The following is a 20856-nucleotide window of genomic DNA, read 5'->3' on the forward strand; positions in this document are numbered from 1 at the left end:
AAAAAGGCTAATTTCATATTGCCACTGCAAAGGTGATTGTTGTTTTTTTTTACATTTGGAGGAGAATTGCAGAAAGCTGTATGTAAACGAAAAAGAAAAAAACTATTCTGATATCATGTATTATACGGATAGCTGAGGTTTGTTACATCACTAAAATTGGCTGCAAGAGACCCTTCTCAACTCAAGCACAACGCATGACCCCGAATATTTACAGAGAGTGACCTAATAATTCAAATACTGCACTGCCTATCAGTTGGTACTGGTCAATTATTGTGCAGGCTCAGAGTGGGTATAGTAAGCAACCCTTCTCAAATGTTATAACACAAAAAGAAGTGGCCTCTGTGCAAAATATGTTGCCTTTGTTCCCACTTCTGTGGTGTAATTGCTTTGACCTAAGTGCGCCACTCTGAAAACGCTCCGGCTTAGGGATGTGTTGCACGTTTCTTCGCTTCTCCACCACCGCACTGCTCATGTGCACCCAAAGTGGGTACTGTGAGTGAGCTGTTCTCTTCGCACAAAGGATTACTTGTCAAAGTCCCTTACATTTGATCTGACCAGCATAATTGTATAATATTACTCCAAGTGAAGAGCTAGAACAGTCAGACATAAGCAATTGAACCTTAACGGAAGTAAAATTAACAATAACTGGGACATGTCACAGGAGTTATCCAGTACCATGGTGTTTGCAGACATCTAGGAAGACAACTTAAATAACGACGGTGGTGCCTGTGGGCATCCTACTTGGCCTCAGTAAATATTGTGATCTACTGAATATAGGCATCTTCCCTACCAATATTTGTATTTTCCACGTTCGGTTCCCCTGAATCCAGGCACTGTCTCTGCTCCTGCCCCCCTCCTCAAACAGCCACCCAGTTCCTACTTAAGTTTCACATATCGTGTGTTTACATCCCATTCATGGTGTTCTGACATCTGGCCTTGCCTCTAATGCCACTAGTTAAGTATCTGATACAGGCCTGATGGACCCTTTACACCACCCTTCCTTAGTTTGGTGAATGTATCTACTTCAGCATTGACCCATTTCTTCAAGTCAAATAGGCTACATACCCACTGGACATCATGTAGTTGTTGGACAACTGTTTTTTATGAAGTTGCCCAATGAGTTGTATAAGAGTGATGCTGAAAGATCTCATTTGCCCTTTTCTTTTGCGGTGAGATCTCACTTTAGTACTTGCTGCTTATGAATGAAACCTTGATATAGATTTGTATAAACACATCTTCTTACTTTCCTTGTTTATAAACTAGGCCCTGCGAGAAACTTACATTGAGCAGTCTCCCTTACATCCTTTTGTTATGAATGAAGCCATATTACAAACTTGTAAGGACTAATTGTATGCCTTCATTATTTAATTGTATTCTACAAATGACCCAATAAACGCCCAGGAAGCAGAGGCAGTTCTCCCATCTATCTCCGCCATACAGACAAGAGTACACTTCTAGTCTCATATGATCAAATTTTTTTCTTATGACAGGACAGGCCGTTAACAGTGAAGACATTTTAATCAGAATTAAAGAAGAAGATGATACTGACTTTATGTGTTATCAAGACCCTACAGTAAAAGACCACATGAAGGTTTCTAGAGGTGAGTTAAGTTGTACTGATAATGGGGTGCCAGAGTTACCAATTCACATCACCACTAGTGGATGGAGGGGGAGAGAGATTTGTAAAATCTTAATGTAAGTGAATCATCTGTTTTTAATGATCTTGTTATTGGCAATAATTTAAAAAAGTCAAACTTCAAAAATCAAGGCAGGCTATCTGTACTTGAGTGAGGAATGCTCTCAAAGGTCCTGTGCCCCTAAATTCCTGTGGAGATGAAGATCTCTGGAGAGCTCTCCTGACCCTGTGAAGATGAAAAGAAATGGGTCTGAAGAGAGATTGTTAGACCGATACTCTTGAGAAGTTCTGCTCCAGTTTTCCATTTTCACTGCTAAAGAGCGCTCGTCATTGACTGTGCACTCTTTGACACAGCTCTCTAAAACACTTAAAATATGTGCCTATTATCTCCTCAACAAATACCTTTTGGTTTCCAGCATTATCGTCCAAAACTAAATCGTCAGCGAAAAGCTGTTGACATTACCCTTTCTGATGATGACCTCGCCGTTGATCATCCATGTAGCCTCAGTTGATTTTAAAAAAGAAGTAATATCCAAATTGCAATATAAGAATTACCAGGTTTCGGACAGATTTAAAGCACTGAAATGCAACACCACAGATGTTGGGTGATGTCTTGCATATAAAGGATGATGGATATAGAGGGGGCATGGCCTCCAGCTGGCGAAGATGGTTGCACACTGAGCGCACTGCGGTAGCCGACAACGATCATACCCCAGAATATCCATCATTATTCGTCTAAACAAAGGCACCGGAAAGCGGACGCCATGGTGGAGTAGAAGCCTTGAGATACTGCCCGGATGAGAGAAGATGGCGCCTGCCACGACCTGCTGCTAAGTGGGCGACCATCTAACAAGGTGAGAGCGGAGACTGGTTGAGCGGTGGAGCGACTCTGCCATCGAGTGTCCTCCCCCCGCCTTACCGTTAATCAGCCGAAACACCAGTCGATCGTAGAGAGCTGCCCTGGCGCTGGCCCATGAGGCCTGCTAGAGTGTTTGAAGCATTCTGCGCTGCCTCAGTGGAATGGAGACAAAACTGAGGCCGTGGATTGGCAGGCTGGCTTGAAGCCTTTTGAGGCATACCCACAGGACGGCAACAGTGGCGGCAGATCCCGAGGCTCCGAACTGCATAGTGGGCAGGGACCAGCGAGAGTCGCCAGCGCCAGGCCTTTGCCTTCGGAGGGCCCCGAGGCTAGATGCATAGTGGAGCCGGATGCTTCAAGTAATTCTCTCGCTTGCTGGGCTTAGTAGAAATGCACAGTACTCCCAATAGCCCACCGCCTGCTAAAAATTAAAAGGTAAACACAGTGGTTGTTTTGGTGCAGGGCTGTGCAGTCAGACCCACATGTAAGACAGCTGGTGGAAAAAGGTGTTCGCTTTCTGCAAAGTGACCCTACAGAGCCACGGAGTAAAGCAGTGGAGGAGTGTGGCTCACTGATTAGAGCGGCAGACCCTGATGCAGAGGTCTGGCCCGGGACCAGGGTTCAATTCCCGACGCGGCAGGGTCCTGAGCCCAAAAATGTCCACGGACTCGATAATTCTCGCCTCGGTGCCTATTCTAATCATGGGGTCCCACGCTGCAACTCTGGGCAATAGTTGCTTAATCTCCACTACGGCGGCCCACCCGCTGCGGGATGCCTGGCTTTCACCCTGGGGATACCCAGAAGGGGTTATCTCACAGGGAAAAGCCAGGACGGGTTCCCAAGGCAAGCGCCTTGATGCCTTCGGGTGAACCAAAACATGGCATAACAAAACATGGCATAACAAAACATGGCATAACAAAACATGGCATAACAAAACATAGCATAGCAAAACATATAATAGCATAGCAAAACATAGCATATCAAACACAACAAAACATAGCATAGCAAAACAAAGCATAGCATAGCAAAAGATAGCATAGCATAACAAAGCATAGCATAGCATAACAAAACATAGCATAGCATAACATAGCATAACATAGCATAGCATAACAAAACACAACATAGCATAGCATAACAAAACACAACATAGCATAGCATAACAAAACACAACATAGCATAGGATAGCAAAACTAAACAGAGCATAGCATAACAAAACAAAGCATAGGATAGCAAAACAAAACATAGCCTAACAAAACATGGCATAACAGAACATGGCATAACAAAACATAGCATAGCAAAACATATAATAGCATAGCAAAACATAGCATATCAAACACAACAAAACATAGCATAGCAAAACAGAGCAAAGCATAACAAAGCATAACAAAGCATAGCATAACAAAACAGCATAACAAAACAGCATAACAAAACATAGCATAACAAAACATAGCATAGCAAAACAAAGCATAGCATAGCAAAACACAACACAACACAACATAGCATAGCATAACAAAGAATAGCATAACAAACACAACAAAGCATTGCATAGCATAACAAAACAAAGCATAGGATAGCAAAAAAACATAGCATAGCATAACAAAGCATAGAATAGCAAAACAAAACATTGCATAGCATAACAAAACATAACATAACAAAACATAGCATAGCATAACAAAACAAAACATATCATAGCCTAGCAAAACATAGCATACCAAACACAACAAAACATAGCATAACAAAACATAGAAAAACAAAGCATAACACACACAAGCACACACACACAAGCACACACACACAACCACGCACACATAACCACAACCACACACACAACCACAACCACACACAACCACACACACAACTATCTATCTATCTATCGCCCTCACTCTATCTGTCTATCGATCTATCGCCCTCACTCTATCTGTCTATCTATCGCCCTCACTCTATCTATCGGCCTCAGTCTATCTATCTAATCGCCCTCACTCTATCTGTCTATCTATCGGCCTCACTCTATCTAATCGCCCTCACTCTATCTATCGCCTTCACTCTATCTTATCGCCCTCACTCTATCACCCTCACGCTATCTATCGCCCTCACTCTATCTATCGCCCTCACTCTATCTATCGCCCTCACTCTATCTATCGCCCTCACTCTATCTATCGCCCTAATTCTATCTATCTATCTATCGCCCTCACTCTATCTATCTAATCGCCCTCACTCTATCTATCTATCAATCTATCTATCGCCCTCACTCTATCTATCTATCGCCCTCACGCTATCTATCTATCGCCCTCACGCTATCTATCTATCGCCCTCACTCTATCTATCGCCCTCACTCTATCTATCTTTCTATCGATCTATCGCCCTCATTCTATCTACTTATTTAGATACTGATCGCCATCACTCTATCTATCTGTCTAGCTATCTATCGCCCTCACTCCTATCTATCTATCTACCTATCTATCTCGCTCACTCAATCTCTCTATCGCCCTCCCTCTATCTATCTATCCCACTCACTCTATCTATCTATCCCACTCACTCTATCTATCGCATCACCACAGCATCACTAAGGGGCACAACAACATCACTATGCGCTACCACAACAACATCACTATGCGCTACCACAGGATCATTGAATGCCACAGCATCACTAGTCGCCACCACAACATCTCTCAGCCCCACCACAGCATCAATCTGTGCAACCATTTACCAACAACTGGGTCAAATATGATCTCTCAATGTTTCAAGCTTTATTACAAATGTCACAAAAAGAGGTTAGTATTTCACTTCTGTTCTTGGATTTTCGTCACAATAAAATACACTGAACATATTCTTCAGAAAAGTTATTTACAAAAGTTTAAGCTATTGCCATTATAAATTACAATAACTTTTATTTAAGTATTAATTATTAAAAAAATTCAAAGCCATTGTTATTTGTAATATCAATACATCTAAGTCACGTGAATACAACACATATTGCATTACAAATGGTATAGGTGTCACAAGTTATAACTATTGGCATTGTAAATGACAAAGCTATTATTTTTGCTATTTTCAAAACCAACACATATATAACAAATGTGTCATTTACAATACCAGTAGCTCAAACTTTCCTAATGCGAGACCTTATGCATTGCAAATGCTTGTGTTATATAGGTAGCAGTTGAAAGAGAAGGAGATAACTTGTGTTTTTTTATTTGAAAAGATACAGGAAAAAATAAAGTGGCACCTTTTTTTTTAATTTATCTACTTTGTCTGTAGTGGGGCTAGGTATTGAAAAAGGCTAATTTCATATTGCCACTGCAAAGGTGATTGTTGTTTTTTTTTACATTTGGAGGAGAATTGCAGAAAGCTGTATGTAAACGAAAAAGAAAAAAACTATTCTGATATCATGTATTATACGGATAGCTGAGGTTTGTTACATCACTAAAATTGGCTGCAAGAGACCCTTCTCAACTCAAGCACAACGCATGACCCCGAATATTTACAGAGAGTGACCTAATAATTCAAATACTGCACTGCCTATCAGTTGGTACTGGTCAATTATTGTGCAGGCTCAGAGTGGGTATAGTAAGCAACCCTTCTCAAATGTTATAACACAAAAAGAAGTGGCCTCTGTGCAAAATATGTTGCCTTTGTTCCCACTTCTGTGGTGTAATTGCTTTGACCTAAGTGCGCCACTCTGAAAACGCTCCGGCTTAGGGATGTGTTGCACGTTTCTTCGCTTCTCCACCACCGCACTGCTCATGTGCACCCAAAGTGGGTACTGTGAGTGAGCTGTTCTCTTCGCACAAAGGATTACTTGTCAAAGTCCCTTACATTTGATCTGACCAGCATAATTGTATAATATTACTCCAAGTGAAGAGCTAGAACAGTCAGACATAAGCAATTGAACCTTAACGGAAGTAAAATTAACAATAACTGGGACATGTCACAGGAGTTATCCAGTACCATGGTGTTTGCAGACATCTAGGAAGACAACTTAAATAACGACGGTGGTGCCTGTGGGCATCCTACTTGGCCTCAGTAAATATTGTGATCTACTGAATATAGGCATCTTCCCTACCAATATTTGTATTTTCCACGTTCGGTTCCCCTGAATCCAGGCACTGTCTCTGCTCCTGCCCCCCTCCTCAAACAGCCACCCAGTTCCTACTTAAGTTTCACATATCGTGTGTTTACATCCCATTCATGGTGTTCTGACATCTGGCCTTGCCTCTAATGCCACTAGTTAAGTATCTGATACAGGCCTGATGGACCCTTTACACCACCCTTCCTTAGTTTGGTGAATGTATCTACTTCAGCATTGACCCATTTCTTCAAGTCAAATAGGCTACATACCCACTGGACATCATGTAGTTGTTGGACAACTGTTTTTTATGAAGTTGCCCAATGAGTTGTATAAGAGTGATGCTGAAAGATCTCATTTGCCCTTTTCTTTTGCGGTGAGATCTCACTTTAGTACTTGCTGCTTATGAATGAAACCTTGATATAGATTTGTATAAACACATCTTCTTACTTTCCTTGTTTATAAACTAGGCCCTGCGAGAAACTTACATTGAGCAGTCTCCCTTACATCCTTTTGTTATGAATGAAGCCATATTACAAACTTGTAAGGACTAATTGTATGCCTTCATTATTTAATTGTATTCTACAAATGACCCAATAAACGCCCAGGAAGCAGAGGCAGTTCTCCCATCTATCTCCGCCATACAGACAAGAGTACACTTCTAGTCTCATATGATCAAATTTTTTTCTTATGACAGGACAGGCCGTTAACAGTGAAGACATTTTAATCAGAATTAAAGAAGAAGATGATACTGACTTTATGTGTTATCAAGACCCTACAGTAAAAGACCACATGAAGGTTTCTAGAGGTGAGTTAAGTTGTACTGATAATGGGGTGCCAGAGTTACCAATTCACATCACCACTAGTGGATGGAGGGGGAGAGAGATTTGTAAAATCTTAATGTAAGTGAATCATCTGTTTTTAATGATCTTGTTATTGGCAATAATTTAAAAAAGTCAAACTTCAAAAATCAAGGCAGGCTATCTGTACTTGAGTGAGGAATGCTCTCAAAGGTCCTGTGCCCCTAAATTCCTGTGGAGATGAAGATCTCTGGAGAGCTCTCCTGACCCTGTGAAGATGAAAAGAAATGGGTCTGAAGAGAGATTGTTAGACCGATACTCTTGAGAAGTTCTGCTCCAGTTTTCCATTTTCACTGCTAAAGAGCACTCGTCATTGACTGTGCACTCTTTGACACAGCTCTCTAAAACACTTAAAATATGTGCCTATTATCTCCTCAACAAATACCTTTTGGTTTCCAGCATTATCGTCCAAAACTAAATCGTCAGCGAAAAGCTGTTGACATTACCCTTTCTGATGATGACCTCGCCGTTGATCATCCATGTAGCCTCAGTTGATTTTAAAAAAGAAGTAATATCCAAATTGCAATATAAGAATTACCAGGTTTCGGACAGATTTAAAGCACTGAAATGCAACACCACAGATGTTGGGTGATGTCTTGCATATAAAGGATGATGGATATAGAGGGGGCATGGCCTCCAGCTGGCGAAGATGGTTGCACACTGAGCGCACTGCGGTAGCCGACAACGATCATACCCCAGAATATCCATCATTATTCGTCTAAACAAAGGCACCGGAAAGCGGACGCCATGGTGGAGTAGAAGCCTTGAGATACTGCCCGGATGAGAGAAGATGGCGCCTGCCACGACCTGCTGCTAAGTGGGCGACCATCTAACAAGGTGAGAGCGGAGACTGGTTGAGCGGTGGAGCGACTCTGCCATCGAGTGTCCTCCCCCCGCCTTACCGTTAATCAGCCGAAACACCAGTCGATCGTAGAGAGCTGCCCTGGCGCTGGCCCATGAGGCCTGCTAGAGTGTTTGAAGCATTCTGCGCTGCCTCAGTGGAATGGAGACAAAACTGAGGCCGTGGATTGGCAGGCTGGCTTGAAGCCTTTTGAGGCATACCCACAGGACGGCAACAGTGGCGGCAGATCCCGAGGCTCCGAACTGCATAGTGGGCAGGGACCAGCGAGAGTCGCCAGCGCCAGGCCTTTGCCTTCGGAGGGCCCCGAGGCTAGATGCATAGTGGAGCCGGATGCTTCAAGTAATTCTCTCGCTTGCTGGGCTTAGTAGAAATGCACAGTACTCCCAATAGCCCACCGCCTGCTAAAAATTAAAAGGTAAACACAGTGGTTGTTTTGGTGCAGGGCTGTGCAGTCAGACCCACATGTAAGACAGCTGGTGGAAAAAGGTGTTCGCTTTCTGCAAAGTGACCCTACAGAGCCACGGAGTAAAGCAGTGGAGGAGTGTGGCTCACTGATTAGAGCGGCAGACCCTGATGCAGAGGTCTGGCCCGGGACCAGGGTTCAATTCCCGACGCGGCAGGGTCCTGAGCCCAAAAATGTCCACGGACTCGATAATTCTCGCCTCGGTGCCTATTCTAATCATGGGGTCCCACGCTGCAACTCTGGGCAATAGTTGCTTAATCTCCACTACGGCGGCCCACCCGCTGCGGGATGCCTGGCTTTCACCCTGGGGATACCCAGAAGGGGTTATCTCACAGGGAAAAGCCAGGACGGGTTCCCAAGGCAAGCGCCTTGATGCCTTCGGGTGATACGTGCGCTATATAAGTCGCAATACATTTACATTTACAAGATGTACTGAAGTAGCATAAGTGAGAGCCTACCCTGTGCACTGACAAATACAAGAGGACCTGGAAGTCAGTGAATGATTGGTACATCATGGTGCATCTGTTCATAGCTGAGGACAGTAGTTCAACGCGGGTGCAATTCTTTGGAAGTGGGACAGGCACAACACAAAAGAAACAGCGACCAAAGACACAAACCCTATCAGAGCTCTCTATTAGAACGCTCAGGTTCCTACAGTAGGGGTTTCCTTCCTGCCATAATTTGTAAACTAAACACTGGGTGAAGTGGAGGAGACATGGAGTGAATATCAACCACCCCCCTCAGGCGGCATTGGTGCTGCTTTTGGCATTAGAAATAATGTGACAATGGTCCGCACTAAAGGCCCGAGCCCTGGCCAAGCCAAACAAACAGACCAGTGCACGGTCATTCTGGGCCGCGAAGGGGGTGCAACTGGTAATCCTGTACCAACTGAAGAAGAAGACCAAATGCCAGACCCCTCATTGAAAGATATTATGAAAGCAATCACAGACCTGTGTGGCACCCTGGAGCCTAAGCTTGACTCGTTGACGGGGGAGGTGAATCTGCTCGGGGTGGACTTCCGATATTTGGCAGACAAAATGTCCACAGCTGAAATGAACATTGGGGCCTGCAAACCAAAACTAAACGCGTGGAAGAACAGGTATCGGTCCTGACGAAGCTGCAAACTGAAATTCTAGCCCACCTGGAAGACCACGAAGGCAGTACCCATTGCAATAATATCAGAGTTGTGGGGGTCCCGGAGGGAATGGAGGGACACTCAGTCATGGAGGACTTACATTCTCAACACCCTCTAGCCAAAGTGTTTGTCCACCCTTTTCTCTGTAGAGCGGGCACATCGAGCACTGGGACCGCAGTGGGGGGCCCCCCTCTTACGATCATGGCCCGAATGCTCAGCTACAGAGACAGAGATGCCTTCCTGCAGGCGGCACGCTTACATGGCGACCTCTTCCGTGAAAATGCTACCATCCGCTTCTTCCCGGATTTCACTTTCGAGGTGCAGCGCCTAAGATGAACCTTCAATGCAGTAAAAAAGTCCCTTAGAGACAGAAATATGAAGTACATGATTCTGTACCCCACCAAGCTCAAAGTGTTGGCAGAAGGGAAATAGCATTTCTTCACAGCGCCGGAAGAGGCGAGGCGAGGGTTGAGTACTGAGTGCTGTAAGACGTTTGGGCAAAGGGGCAAGCGAGAACGGATGCGCCCCATGAAAGAACAGTTGCCGAGGGAGAGAGACCTGGGCTCCCCATCGTACCTGTCAGGTCAGACACAAGATGCAGATAATAGGTCGCAGTGAAGACAAAGGTGACTCTTTCTTTTGGGTGTTGAGCGGAGCCGGTGGGGAAGGTGCCAGGAGATGAGGTAGACTTTTTAATCTCCATTGTTAGAAATTCACCCTGCAATTTAAGACTCTCCCCGTCTTCAGGCAGCTACAGCTAGGTGCTGCCTACTAGGGAGCTAGGGGTATTGACTTATCCGTTCTAAATGGCATCCAAATCGACACTGACGGCGCTTTCGCCACCCTACTTTTCTTGTCATAGTAACACTATTGGGGCGATAGGCACTCTGCACGTTGGGAATACGGTGGGTATGTAACTCGTCAAGCAGGGATGCAGAGAGGGGGGTGTTGTGGGAATTGTTTATCTTTTTTAAGATGCTCAATGTTGCTTTCATAATACATAGCCAATACCCAACAAATGTACACACTGGGTTCCTAGCGAGGAGAAAAGTTGCACATGGAACCTGGCACATCTAAAACAGGGATGAAAACAGCAAGCATAGGTGCATAGACATGGAGTGTAAAAGGACTGAGGCACACGATTAAACGTACGTTAGTCCTGCAGGACATTAAACGCAATGCTCCAGATGTGGTATTATTACAAGAGACACACCTGAAGGGAAACTACTAAAAGGCACTAGACCGCTTTGGGTACAAGTTAGTGGCTCACACTGGATACACTGCGGGCTATCGGGTGTCGGCATCTTGTTACGAAACTCCCTGCCCCTCAAAAGTGGTTTAAATTTGGTATGACGACGCAGGTTGCTGTGTGGCCCGATGGTAGGGACACTCCCTGGCCTTTTGTCCATTGTACAGCCCGACTAAGCTGCACAAAATTTTCCTTCCGAAAATCAGTGCACTGCTGATGGGCCTGCCCATGGGCATTCTTCTAGAAGGAGGCGATGTTAATGCAGTGATGGACGCTGACTTAAACCGATCAAGTGCAACAAGGGGACACATTGGTAGGCTGATTCTCCTGGGCTTCCTGTCAGCCATGGGCCTGGTGGACCTATGGAGGACCCACAACCCAAATGAAAAATAATACACATACTACTTGGCACGACATGGGTCTTTCTTGAGGCCTAACTACCTACTCACACCATGACTGGGTGGGGAGCTTTGAGAGGCCGACACACCGAGCAATAGTAATTTTATATCACTCCCCGCTAAATATTGTCCTCAAGGGCCCACTAATTAACAGGCTTGATTTCCCCAGGATAGATCTTTGGTACCCACGGGCCCCAAAATTAGAGATAGACTTCACAAGGAAGTCGACCTGTACTTCAAAGAGAACGAGGGGTCTGTGGCATCCCATCAGACCCTTTGGGAGGCTTTTAAGACAGTGCTGTGAGGGCAGGCCCAAGCGTTAATTGGAGGAAAGAAACAAGAGGAAACGTCTAAAGTCCATACCTGAGAGCAAGAAATACTGGCATTACAGCAGGAGGTGGTGTACGGTGGGAGCATAGAGCTACGACATAACTAGCTCTGCGCTAGCAAGATCTGCGGGCTCTGTCTGACGACGCACGCTTTGGCGACACAGCAGGTACAGGAGAGCTTTACAGAGATCTTCATCTCCACAGGAATACAGGGGCACAGGACCTTTGAGAGCATTCCTCACTCAAGTACAGATAGCCTTCCTTGATTTTTGATGTGTGACTTGTTAAATTATTGCTAATAACAATATGATGTGGGGGATAAGGCCTCCAAATTACTGGCCTGGCTGGACAAAAGGGATAAGGAAAGGTCATGGGTGGCAGGCGTCAGAGACTGAGATGACCACAAACACAGCAATTGCTGAGACCTTTGCCTCCTATAATGAAGGTCTTTATGCCCCAGTCGGCTCTAGATCCGATCGAGACTGTGAGGAGCTGCTGGCCGACTTCTGTCTCCAGACACTCACTGCAGAGGCGAGGTACGCCCTAGAGGCTGACCTCGCAGAAGCGGAACTATTGGATCATTTAAGTCAGGGAAAGCGGTAGGCTCAAACGGACTACTGGTCGAGCTGTTGTCCAACCACTGCTCAGAATGTTCGATGAGGAGAGGGAAACTGGCTCCCTACCCACAGACCAGCGCATAGACATGATTGTGGTAATACATAAGACGGGCAAACCTCCAGAAAGCTGCAGTTCATACAGGCTGATCTTTCTCCTAAATGTAGAGGCAAAGGTTGTTTGCAAAGGCCCTAGCAAATAGGTTGGTGACTACCCTCACCACCATCATCCACACTGACCAATCTGGCTACATTGTGCATAGAAGTACCCGTCACTACTTATGTAGGTTATATGGAGTCTTACACATGACAAAGACCCTCTCACCCCAGCAGACCGCCTTGATGGCACTGCCTCAATGGCCTTTGGCCTATCTGTTCGCTGTGCTGTCCAGACTGGGTTTCGGTCCAAAATTCTGCAGCTGGGGGAAACTACTTTACCAAGCGGTAAACATCCTTTACAACGAAACCTTTACAACGCACTACCATTACGACACAACTTTTACAACGCAAACCATTACAACGCATTGCGCTGGGGGGCGGTCTAGGATAGGGAATGTATTTAATATACTATCCAACACCTTCCCTACTATCCACGGGGACTGGAGTTGGAATAGTAAATAAAATAAATCACTATCCAGCGCCTAAAAGCACTATGCGTTGTAATGGTATGCGATGTAAAAACCGCATTGTGAAGGTAGGCGTTGTAAAAGTATGCGTTGTAACGTCATACATCCTTACCAAGCGCCGCTGTCGAGGGTGAAAGTCAATGATGAGGTATCAAGACACATTGTGCTGTATAGGGGAACCAGTCAGGGATGTTCCTTGTCACCCCTGCTATTTGCCCTGGCGCTGGAACCTTTGGCACACTGGATAAGGTCAGATCCAATGATATGGGGCCTCTCAGCGCCTGGCAGTTGGGAGGAACGCATCTCCCTATATGCCGATGATATGCTCTTATACCCCTCAAGGCCTTACTTTTCCATAGCAAGGGTCCTTCACATTTTCAAACTTTTCGGGAGCTGTTCATTCTATACCATAAATTGGTCTAAATCGGTCATGTTCCCCTTGTCTGGCCCTCCCCCTAAGCTACCTGTGAAATGTGTGGACCCAATCGTAGACGAAGGAATAATGTTCATCTTGATGGCATTGATTCTACATAGCCAAGAGAGCATTAGGTTCCCCCGCTTATGGAGGTTCTTTTGGGGGTTGGGGGCATAGTGGCCTTAAAAGTTCTTTTATGGTCCGTGTAAGCTGGTTTCCCAAATATTTTATTGAGGAATATGCCCCTCTGAAAGAGAAGTCAGTCAGCAGCCTATTCACCTCTTCTAACTTATAACTGAGACGCTCCCAAAGGTTCGGAGAAGGGCCATAATGGCCAGGAAAGAGACAATGATGCACCCAAAGGTAAAAGTATGTCATGGGGGGTAAAGAGAGATTTTTAATTCTCTAGGTCCAAATTTGATTCTCATCACTGTTGCTGCCTGACAGTTCTGGCTAGCCAGGGGTTCTATGAATAGTGCAAATAAGAGCGCCATTGGGACATCCTTGCCTCGTGCTTTGAGAGTGGGAATTGACTCGAGAGGAGGACATTTAGCGTGACTCTAGCTATCGGTGGGATATCATCTTCAGGAATTTTGGTCCAAACTCCATCCTCAAAAGTGTGAGGCACAGGAAGTGCCAATCCACACTATCAAAGGCCTTCTCTGGGTCCAGTAATAGGAGCACCACTCTAGTATTGGTGTACCAGAGTGTGAAGCACTTCATTGAGCTGAATGGCCAGAATTTTCGCATACAGTTTAGCACCTTACGTCCTTGTTGGATTTAGGTAGAACTGTGACCACTGCTTCACCCATGATTGGGAATACCATAATCTGTGTCGCAGTAGTTGAATGGGGACTTAAGCTTTAACACTAGTAGTGAGGAGTATGTTTTATAGAATTGGGCCGTGATTGACTCCCCCAACACCATTATGTTCGAAGTAGTCATTTATGTGTTGTCCTGTTTCGTCTCTGGTGACTGTGTCTCTGAGCAGGGATGGATGAAGCCTCCAGTTCCTGGAAGTTGCCTTACTCCCAGGACGTGCTCCACCATAGCAGGTGCAAAGTCAGCCAAGTGTGTCTGCCGCATATGAGAGTTGCTCACTGGTATGTAGTCTATTTGTGAGTGTGGTGGACATGCCATGGGTGCCGTATTTAACTCTCGCCAGGCACCCTCAGGGCCAGCTCTGCTAGGGTCTTTTTTAGTTTCTTAGAGAAGGCTCCTGCCCTGGAATCGGCTCCCCCCTCCCTATCTTTGTGTGGGTCCTGTATAGTCGTGTGATCATGTGCAGTAAGACCCTTGTGATCTTCGGTGGACTCCGTACAATGTTACATATCATTGGGAGGAGTCTTGGTGTGGTCAAAGTTTAAGACATAGTGCGTTCAGTTAACGCTGGCATGCCGAAGAATAAAGATGTTTTACAGAGCTCCGTGCGTGGTCATTTGCACGCTCCAGAGCTAGGTAAGGACGCCATAGGTCCCACAACATGTTAAGGTCCCCAGTCAGGATGATTTCCCCTCATGCCATCCCTGCCAGTCTCTCAAGGAATGCCTCCTGAGCGGTATTAGGTGAATACAGTGTGGCTATTGTGAGAGAGTACCCCTCCAGTGTCCCTACCCAGATAAGAAAACTGCAGTCTTTGTATATACTTGTGAACTGTCATGGAAAGGTTGCGCCACATGTGTATGGCCACTCCCCTTTTTCAGTGTTAGCAGATGAGTAGTAACTCATAGGGTATGCCCCGTGCTTACATTTCCCTTGGTCTTTGTGTAGGAGGTGGGTTTCCTGGAGGTGTGATAAGTGGAATGCTTGATTTAATCCCAGCCACTGGCATTTACTATTGGCCATATTCCAGTCTGCTGTGTGTTTTAGTTTGCTGTGCCACTATAGCCACGATGCAATTGTATGTAAGTTAGCAATAGTGCAGCATTAAGGCTGAGTGGTCTGTAGTCTGGCCTGAGTGATAAACAGTGGGTGACTTGGGTGCGAGAATTCCACCCATTACTTTTTTTGTTTTAACGGGACCGCATAAATACGATTGGTATGCCTAAACAAGCGTCTTGTGCTCTCTGTGCCATGGAATGAAATCCACACCTCACTGTTGAGGCCCAACCATTCTGAGATGACTTGTGATCCCATTCAGAGAGGATGTGGCTTGAAGGTTTGGGCTTGACGGTTTCCATTGGAGCAGGATAAAGTCTGGTTGGTATAGTGAGAGGTGTGGCGCCGCGGCCAGGGCGACTGACGCTGGAATCTAGGGATCAGGGTTCGATCCCCGGCTCCGGCGGCAGGTTAGCCCAGCACCATGTGACTCTGGGCAATAGCTCGCTTAATCTTCCCGACGGCCCCCAGCGCCTAGAGACCCTTACGGGTGATTGTGCGCTTTACAAATGTGGATTATTTATTTATTATATTTATATAGTCGCTCCCTGGCCAGTGATCTAGTAAAGCTAGTTGTGGGTATTCAAAGACCAAGTTGGAAATTCAGAGCAAAGCAGCCTGATTCTTCTTTTGTTTAGTCTGGCTCTGAAAGCTCACAATTTTCTCCTAATTAGGGTTTTTATGCAGCTTAAGACTCTGTGCATCACTCGTAAGAGAATCTATGTTTGCATTTCTTTATACCCGCAAAAGTTATCACACAGAATCCTATGGCCCGCTACTCAAACTATCCTTTCTTTCCATCCTTCCTTTCAGCAGCAGAACCGTACCTGTTCTACATTCACTCCCTATGGAGCAACCTCTCTTTACGCTTTATACCCAAAGGGATATTCATAGATTTTGTATACGGTTGAAAACACACCCCTTTCTTTGGTCGGTAGAGTAATTTTTCCTTACTCTACTTCTAGTGGAGCTTCGTCTTTCATGATTCCTAATTCACTCCTTATTTTTTTTGCCATTCTAAAGACCAGCAAGCAAATCCCTGTTTACTAGTCTTTGCTTCAGAGCTTTGTTCACGTTCAGTCCGTGCTTTACTATCCTACCTGCCATCATCAGCTTTCCACAGTAATGTCAATGTTGGATAGGTTCAAAGGTTCAAAATAAGCTTTATTCGATATTTAACAAAGAAATATCATATAAGCGTACATTATTATACAGTGTTTTTAAAAACAAGATGAAAGAGAAGAAAAAAAAAAAAAAAAAGGAAACACATAAAATTCCAATGTAAAATTAAAAGGTAGATTAGGAAACAATTAGAAGCAGCATTTAAAAACAACAATTGTTATGACCGATATCAGTCTATGGATTTCCTACACCCGCTGTTATGGTGATTCGATGCTCGGGGACAAGGGTAAAAGTCATACAGGTCCCAGATACGGATGGAGCCATCGCCACGTTTGGGCTGGGTAGATCGCAAGTAGGGGGCAATGTTCCTATGTTTAAACTTAACCAAAATCAAGTCCCCTGGAACATTTTTGGGCAGAAGACCAAGCCACCCCACCCTTCTTACGCTCAGTATCCCACCGTCTAGCGCTGAAGGTAATGGTCTATTATTTTGGAGCCAAAAGATGGCTTTGTTCAGTAGGTCCTGATGCAGTTCGCGTTTTCCTGGTCTGAGTGATGTATGGAGCTGCTTCAGGAGGTAAATCAATGCAATGCTTTCTTTTTAGTGCGATCACAGGAGCTCTATGTGGGGGGTGATCGAGATTGAGAGTATCATTGGGACCACTTTGGATAGGTGGTATGACAGGGGAGTCACAAGTTTGCAGTATCGTGGGGGCATTGATCATAGTATTGATGGGAGTAGGGCTTATGGAGTTAACAGGGTTTCCGATTTGTGGGTGTGACCGGACAATAGTTTTCTCGATCCTGCACAGTCTGTCCCCCAAGTCATTTATTTTGACTACCAGTGGTGATAGAGCAGTGTATATCAGTCGCTCGATTTGGGCCAGTAGGGTCGATTGTAGAGGGGATAGAGTCTCAGCCTTATCCGATGGTAATGAGGCAGGGATCAGGCCAGATACAGAGGGGCTACAGTTGTTAAATGGAGAGAGAGTTATGTTGGGGGTTGCCTGGGGATTACAAATAACTTGATCAGTGTCTCTAGTCACTATTGGAGTGATTGGTGCATCCGGGATATAGTTTGTGCCACAGAGGGCATTCAGCTCTTCCCAGATGGACATTGTAATTTGAAGATACAGTCCTGGTGGCAGAGGTAGACAACTCCAAGGGATAGAGATATGAGATAAAACCTGGCTTTACCTTCTCCAGATGATGATGCCGAGTGTAGTGGCCCGTCCCGTCCTCCTCGTGCCTCTGAGGGCCACAGAGGGCCCGGGCTTAGCCCCGGGCGCAGTCCCGCGACGCGGGGGCTCGCGCTGGTCTTATGCGCACTTCCGGGGGCGGGACAGGATGCGCGCCCTCCTTGGCGCAAGTACTGCTGGGGGATGTAGTCCCAAAACTCCGCCTCGCCGCAATGGCCGGGAGGCGGCAGGCAAACAGAGGCAGCAGGTCAGCAGAAGAACCCGGTGGACGTCGGGGCCCAAGGAATGCCCTCCCAGACCTCTCAGGTCAGTGGATACAGTAAGTCCCCCAATGTTGGATATACTTTGCTTCACTCTAGATTCACTGGACTTAGGGATTTACCCTCCTCAGATAAATCCATTGGCCAATTCACTCCCATCATATGCCAACATCCTCACATAAATCCTTTGGCCCTTTCACTCCTGTCATACCATCTGTCATCCTACCTGATTGATTATCTGGTTCCTGTGGACTCTCTAAAAGATAATTGGTGGGCTCGGTAAATAGCCCCCTTGCATCATGATGTGATTCTTGATTTTGTTTTTTTTAGCGCTTAACAAAAATGTAACTAGAGACAATTTGTTTTAAAATCCTGTTTTCTTTTCCAAGGATACCAAATCTGCCTTTGGACCTTTAACTGATCTTCTCTGTCCCCTCCTGTTGTTATTACCAGCAATGGTGACAAATAAGTGCTTCATGGGGGGTACTGGAGATGAGTATTTCTGCCTAAGATGTTCTAATCAGGTGCTAGAGAGCACCACTGAAGATGTGGTGATGAATTAGCAAGTACCTCTGAATGATGCCCAGTTATCTTGCTTCCTAATGTGACAAATCCCTGGTCCTATTTGAAAGAGTGTGTGAAAATCATGTTATTTAATCTGTGGTGGTTATTAAAATGTTTTTTTCTGTCTGCCTCAGGTGTTAATACATTCAGACACACAATCAAAAATCAACAAGGAAGCCACTTGGAGGGAGCATCAATTAGCAGTGAATGTGAGAACACCATTGTTCACAAAGTAGATGCCACTCCGCACCATAGCATCAACCCAGAATATTCTATGATCCCATACGCTCATTCTGACAATGGCTTCCCTCTTTGGTCACCCCGAGTTAAGCGTAAAAGAAACCACAAGGGGAAGAAGATGCAATTTGTTGTGGCCAAAACCAAGCAAAGTATCAATAAGTTGACTCCTATCGGTTCATATCAAAATATGCAAACTGAATCGGAACTGTATATTTGTAGAAAATGTGGAAATTGCTTTCAGCAGTCTCTGAAAGGGACTGTCGGTCATCAAAGCAATATGGACAGGCAGCCAAATATTTGCGATGATTGTGATAAGAGTTTCCGTCAGTTAACCAACCTGAACAATGATCAGGGGGAACAAATGGGAGAGAAGTCACACAAATGTACAGAATGTGGGAAGAGTTTCAGAATAGCACAGTCTTTGTTGATACACCAGCGAGTACATACTGGAGAAAAACCCTATACATGTAATCAGTGTGGGAAAGATTTCAGACAGCGTTCACACCTTGTGAAGCATCAACGAAGGCATACAGGAGAGAAGCCTTTTGTATGTATTGTATGTGAAAGGGGATTCATAAATTCATCAAACCTAAAGCGACACCAACAACTACACACCAGAGAGCTGAGTATACCCTAACCGAGAGAACTGAACTTAGTTGAGCATTTGCTGGTGTTATGCAGGTTGCTAACATGCTTTGACTGGACAACCAAATTCTCTCCTGTCTTCATAAGTATGCAAAAGCATAACTGAACTTGGAAACAAAAGAAAATAAATAGATCCATAAATCAGAGTCTTATCATGAGTGGCAAAAGTAAATGTCTTTGAACTTCTAAACCTATGCAAATGATACACGGCTTCGTATTAGGTAATCTGAAGATCATTGTTACTCGACTAGTTTATTAATTCATGCTTAAAAACCACAGTGGTGCACTGCATTTCGATCAAAGCTCCACACAAATGAGGAGTCCCCAGATGGCTAATGGAGGTGAAAAGGGCCACACTCAACTTAGTCGCTCGGAGCAAGGCTAAGCAATCACCAGGCAACTTCTGTGAGGTACTACCATACCTCCACCTCTCCTGTTTTTTCTGTGGCGAGATCCTCATACCTGTAAATTTACTACTTAGTAATATGAGTGGGAGGGACTTAGTGAGTGCCAGGAAAACAGGGAATACTTACAACTAAATGGGAGAGTGTTAGGTAGGACTAAGGAGGGGCTTAGTGAGGGACAGATACCCACCCACAAAAGAGTACGCCCTTTGCTATTCCCAAACCACTCATCAAGTTACTTCTGCCAAAAAGGACCCACAATTGTAGTAAATGTACTCGTGTTCAGCCATGGAGAAAGTCCAGTGCCACATATAGCCAACTCCTGGTACTGTACCACCCTCCCGTAGAAAATAATGGATTCCGGTACATAAAATAGAGCCCCTTAGGAAGTAATGTTTAAATACATATATTTATTTCAACTTACTTTACTTAACATTACTAATTTACAATACTTTTTAACATGAACACATTTTTATTCGTTTTTTTATCAAGCTTAAAACCTTTTTACGTTTTCCCTTTACTGTACTATAAGGAGAGCTGTGCCCTGGCAGGTGAGAACTCCGACTACATGTGAAAAGGTGTTAGTAATTTCAGATTATTAGATACATTTTTTTATTCAATTAGGTTAAATATATTTTTTAAGATGCATTAAAATCCGACATAAAGTTAACTGTTTGCATTTAGTTATTATGTATTAAAAATTACAAAATGGTATGCATATAATTAATTTAAATGAATGTAATTATTTTTTAAACAAATCATTGCATTTACTTTTACAATAAAAAGTTATTAAAATATTTCTTAACACATTTGTTTTACATATGTGTAAATATATATATATATATATATATATATATATATATAAGTCTAAATGATTAGTTTTGCATTATTTGCTATGGGGTTCACTTTTTGGTCCTTGCCTCTGTTATTTTCTCTGGCATGGTGTTGCAGTACCAGTGGTTGACCGTGATATCACATTTAGGATTTGTACTGTATTGGATGTGGTTTTATTTAGCCAATTATTTGCCTTTC

At 44.5% G+C, this 20856-nt stretch overlaps 1 protein-coding gene across 3 annotated transcripts in view; it reads left to right on the forward strand.

Annotated features, from left to right (window-relative positions):
- LOC144822141 (uncharacterized) overlaps positions 1 to 20523 on the forward strand; it is a 72517-nt gene extending 51994 nt beyond the window's left edge. For all 3 annotated transcript variants that reach the window (XM_078679291.1, XM_078679292.1, XM_078679293.1), the window contains exons 7-9: positions 1491 to 1601; positions 7259 to 7369; positions 18670 to 20523. In XM_078679291.1, coding sequence (XP_078535417.1) covers positions 1491 to 1601; positions 7259 to 7369; positions 18670 to 19412 — 965 coding nt within the window. In that variant the 3' untranslated portion in view covers positions 19413 to 20523. The remainder of the gene's footprint in view (positions 1 to 1490; positions 1602 to 7258; positions 7370 to 18669) is intronic.
- Positions 20524 to 20856: the final 333 nt, after the last annotated feature.

This window comes from Lissotriton helveticus, chromosome 3_1, assembly GCF_964261635.1.
Source record: "Lissotriton helveticus chromosome 3_1, aLisHel1.1, whole genome shotgun sequence".
NCBI lineage: Eukaryota > Metazoa > Chordata > Amphibia > Caudata > Salamandridae > Lissotriton > Lissotriton helveticus.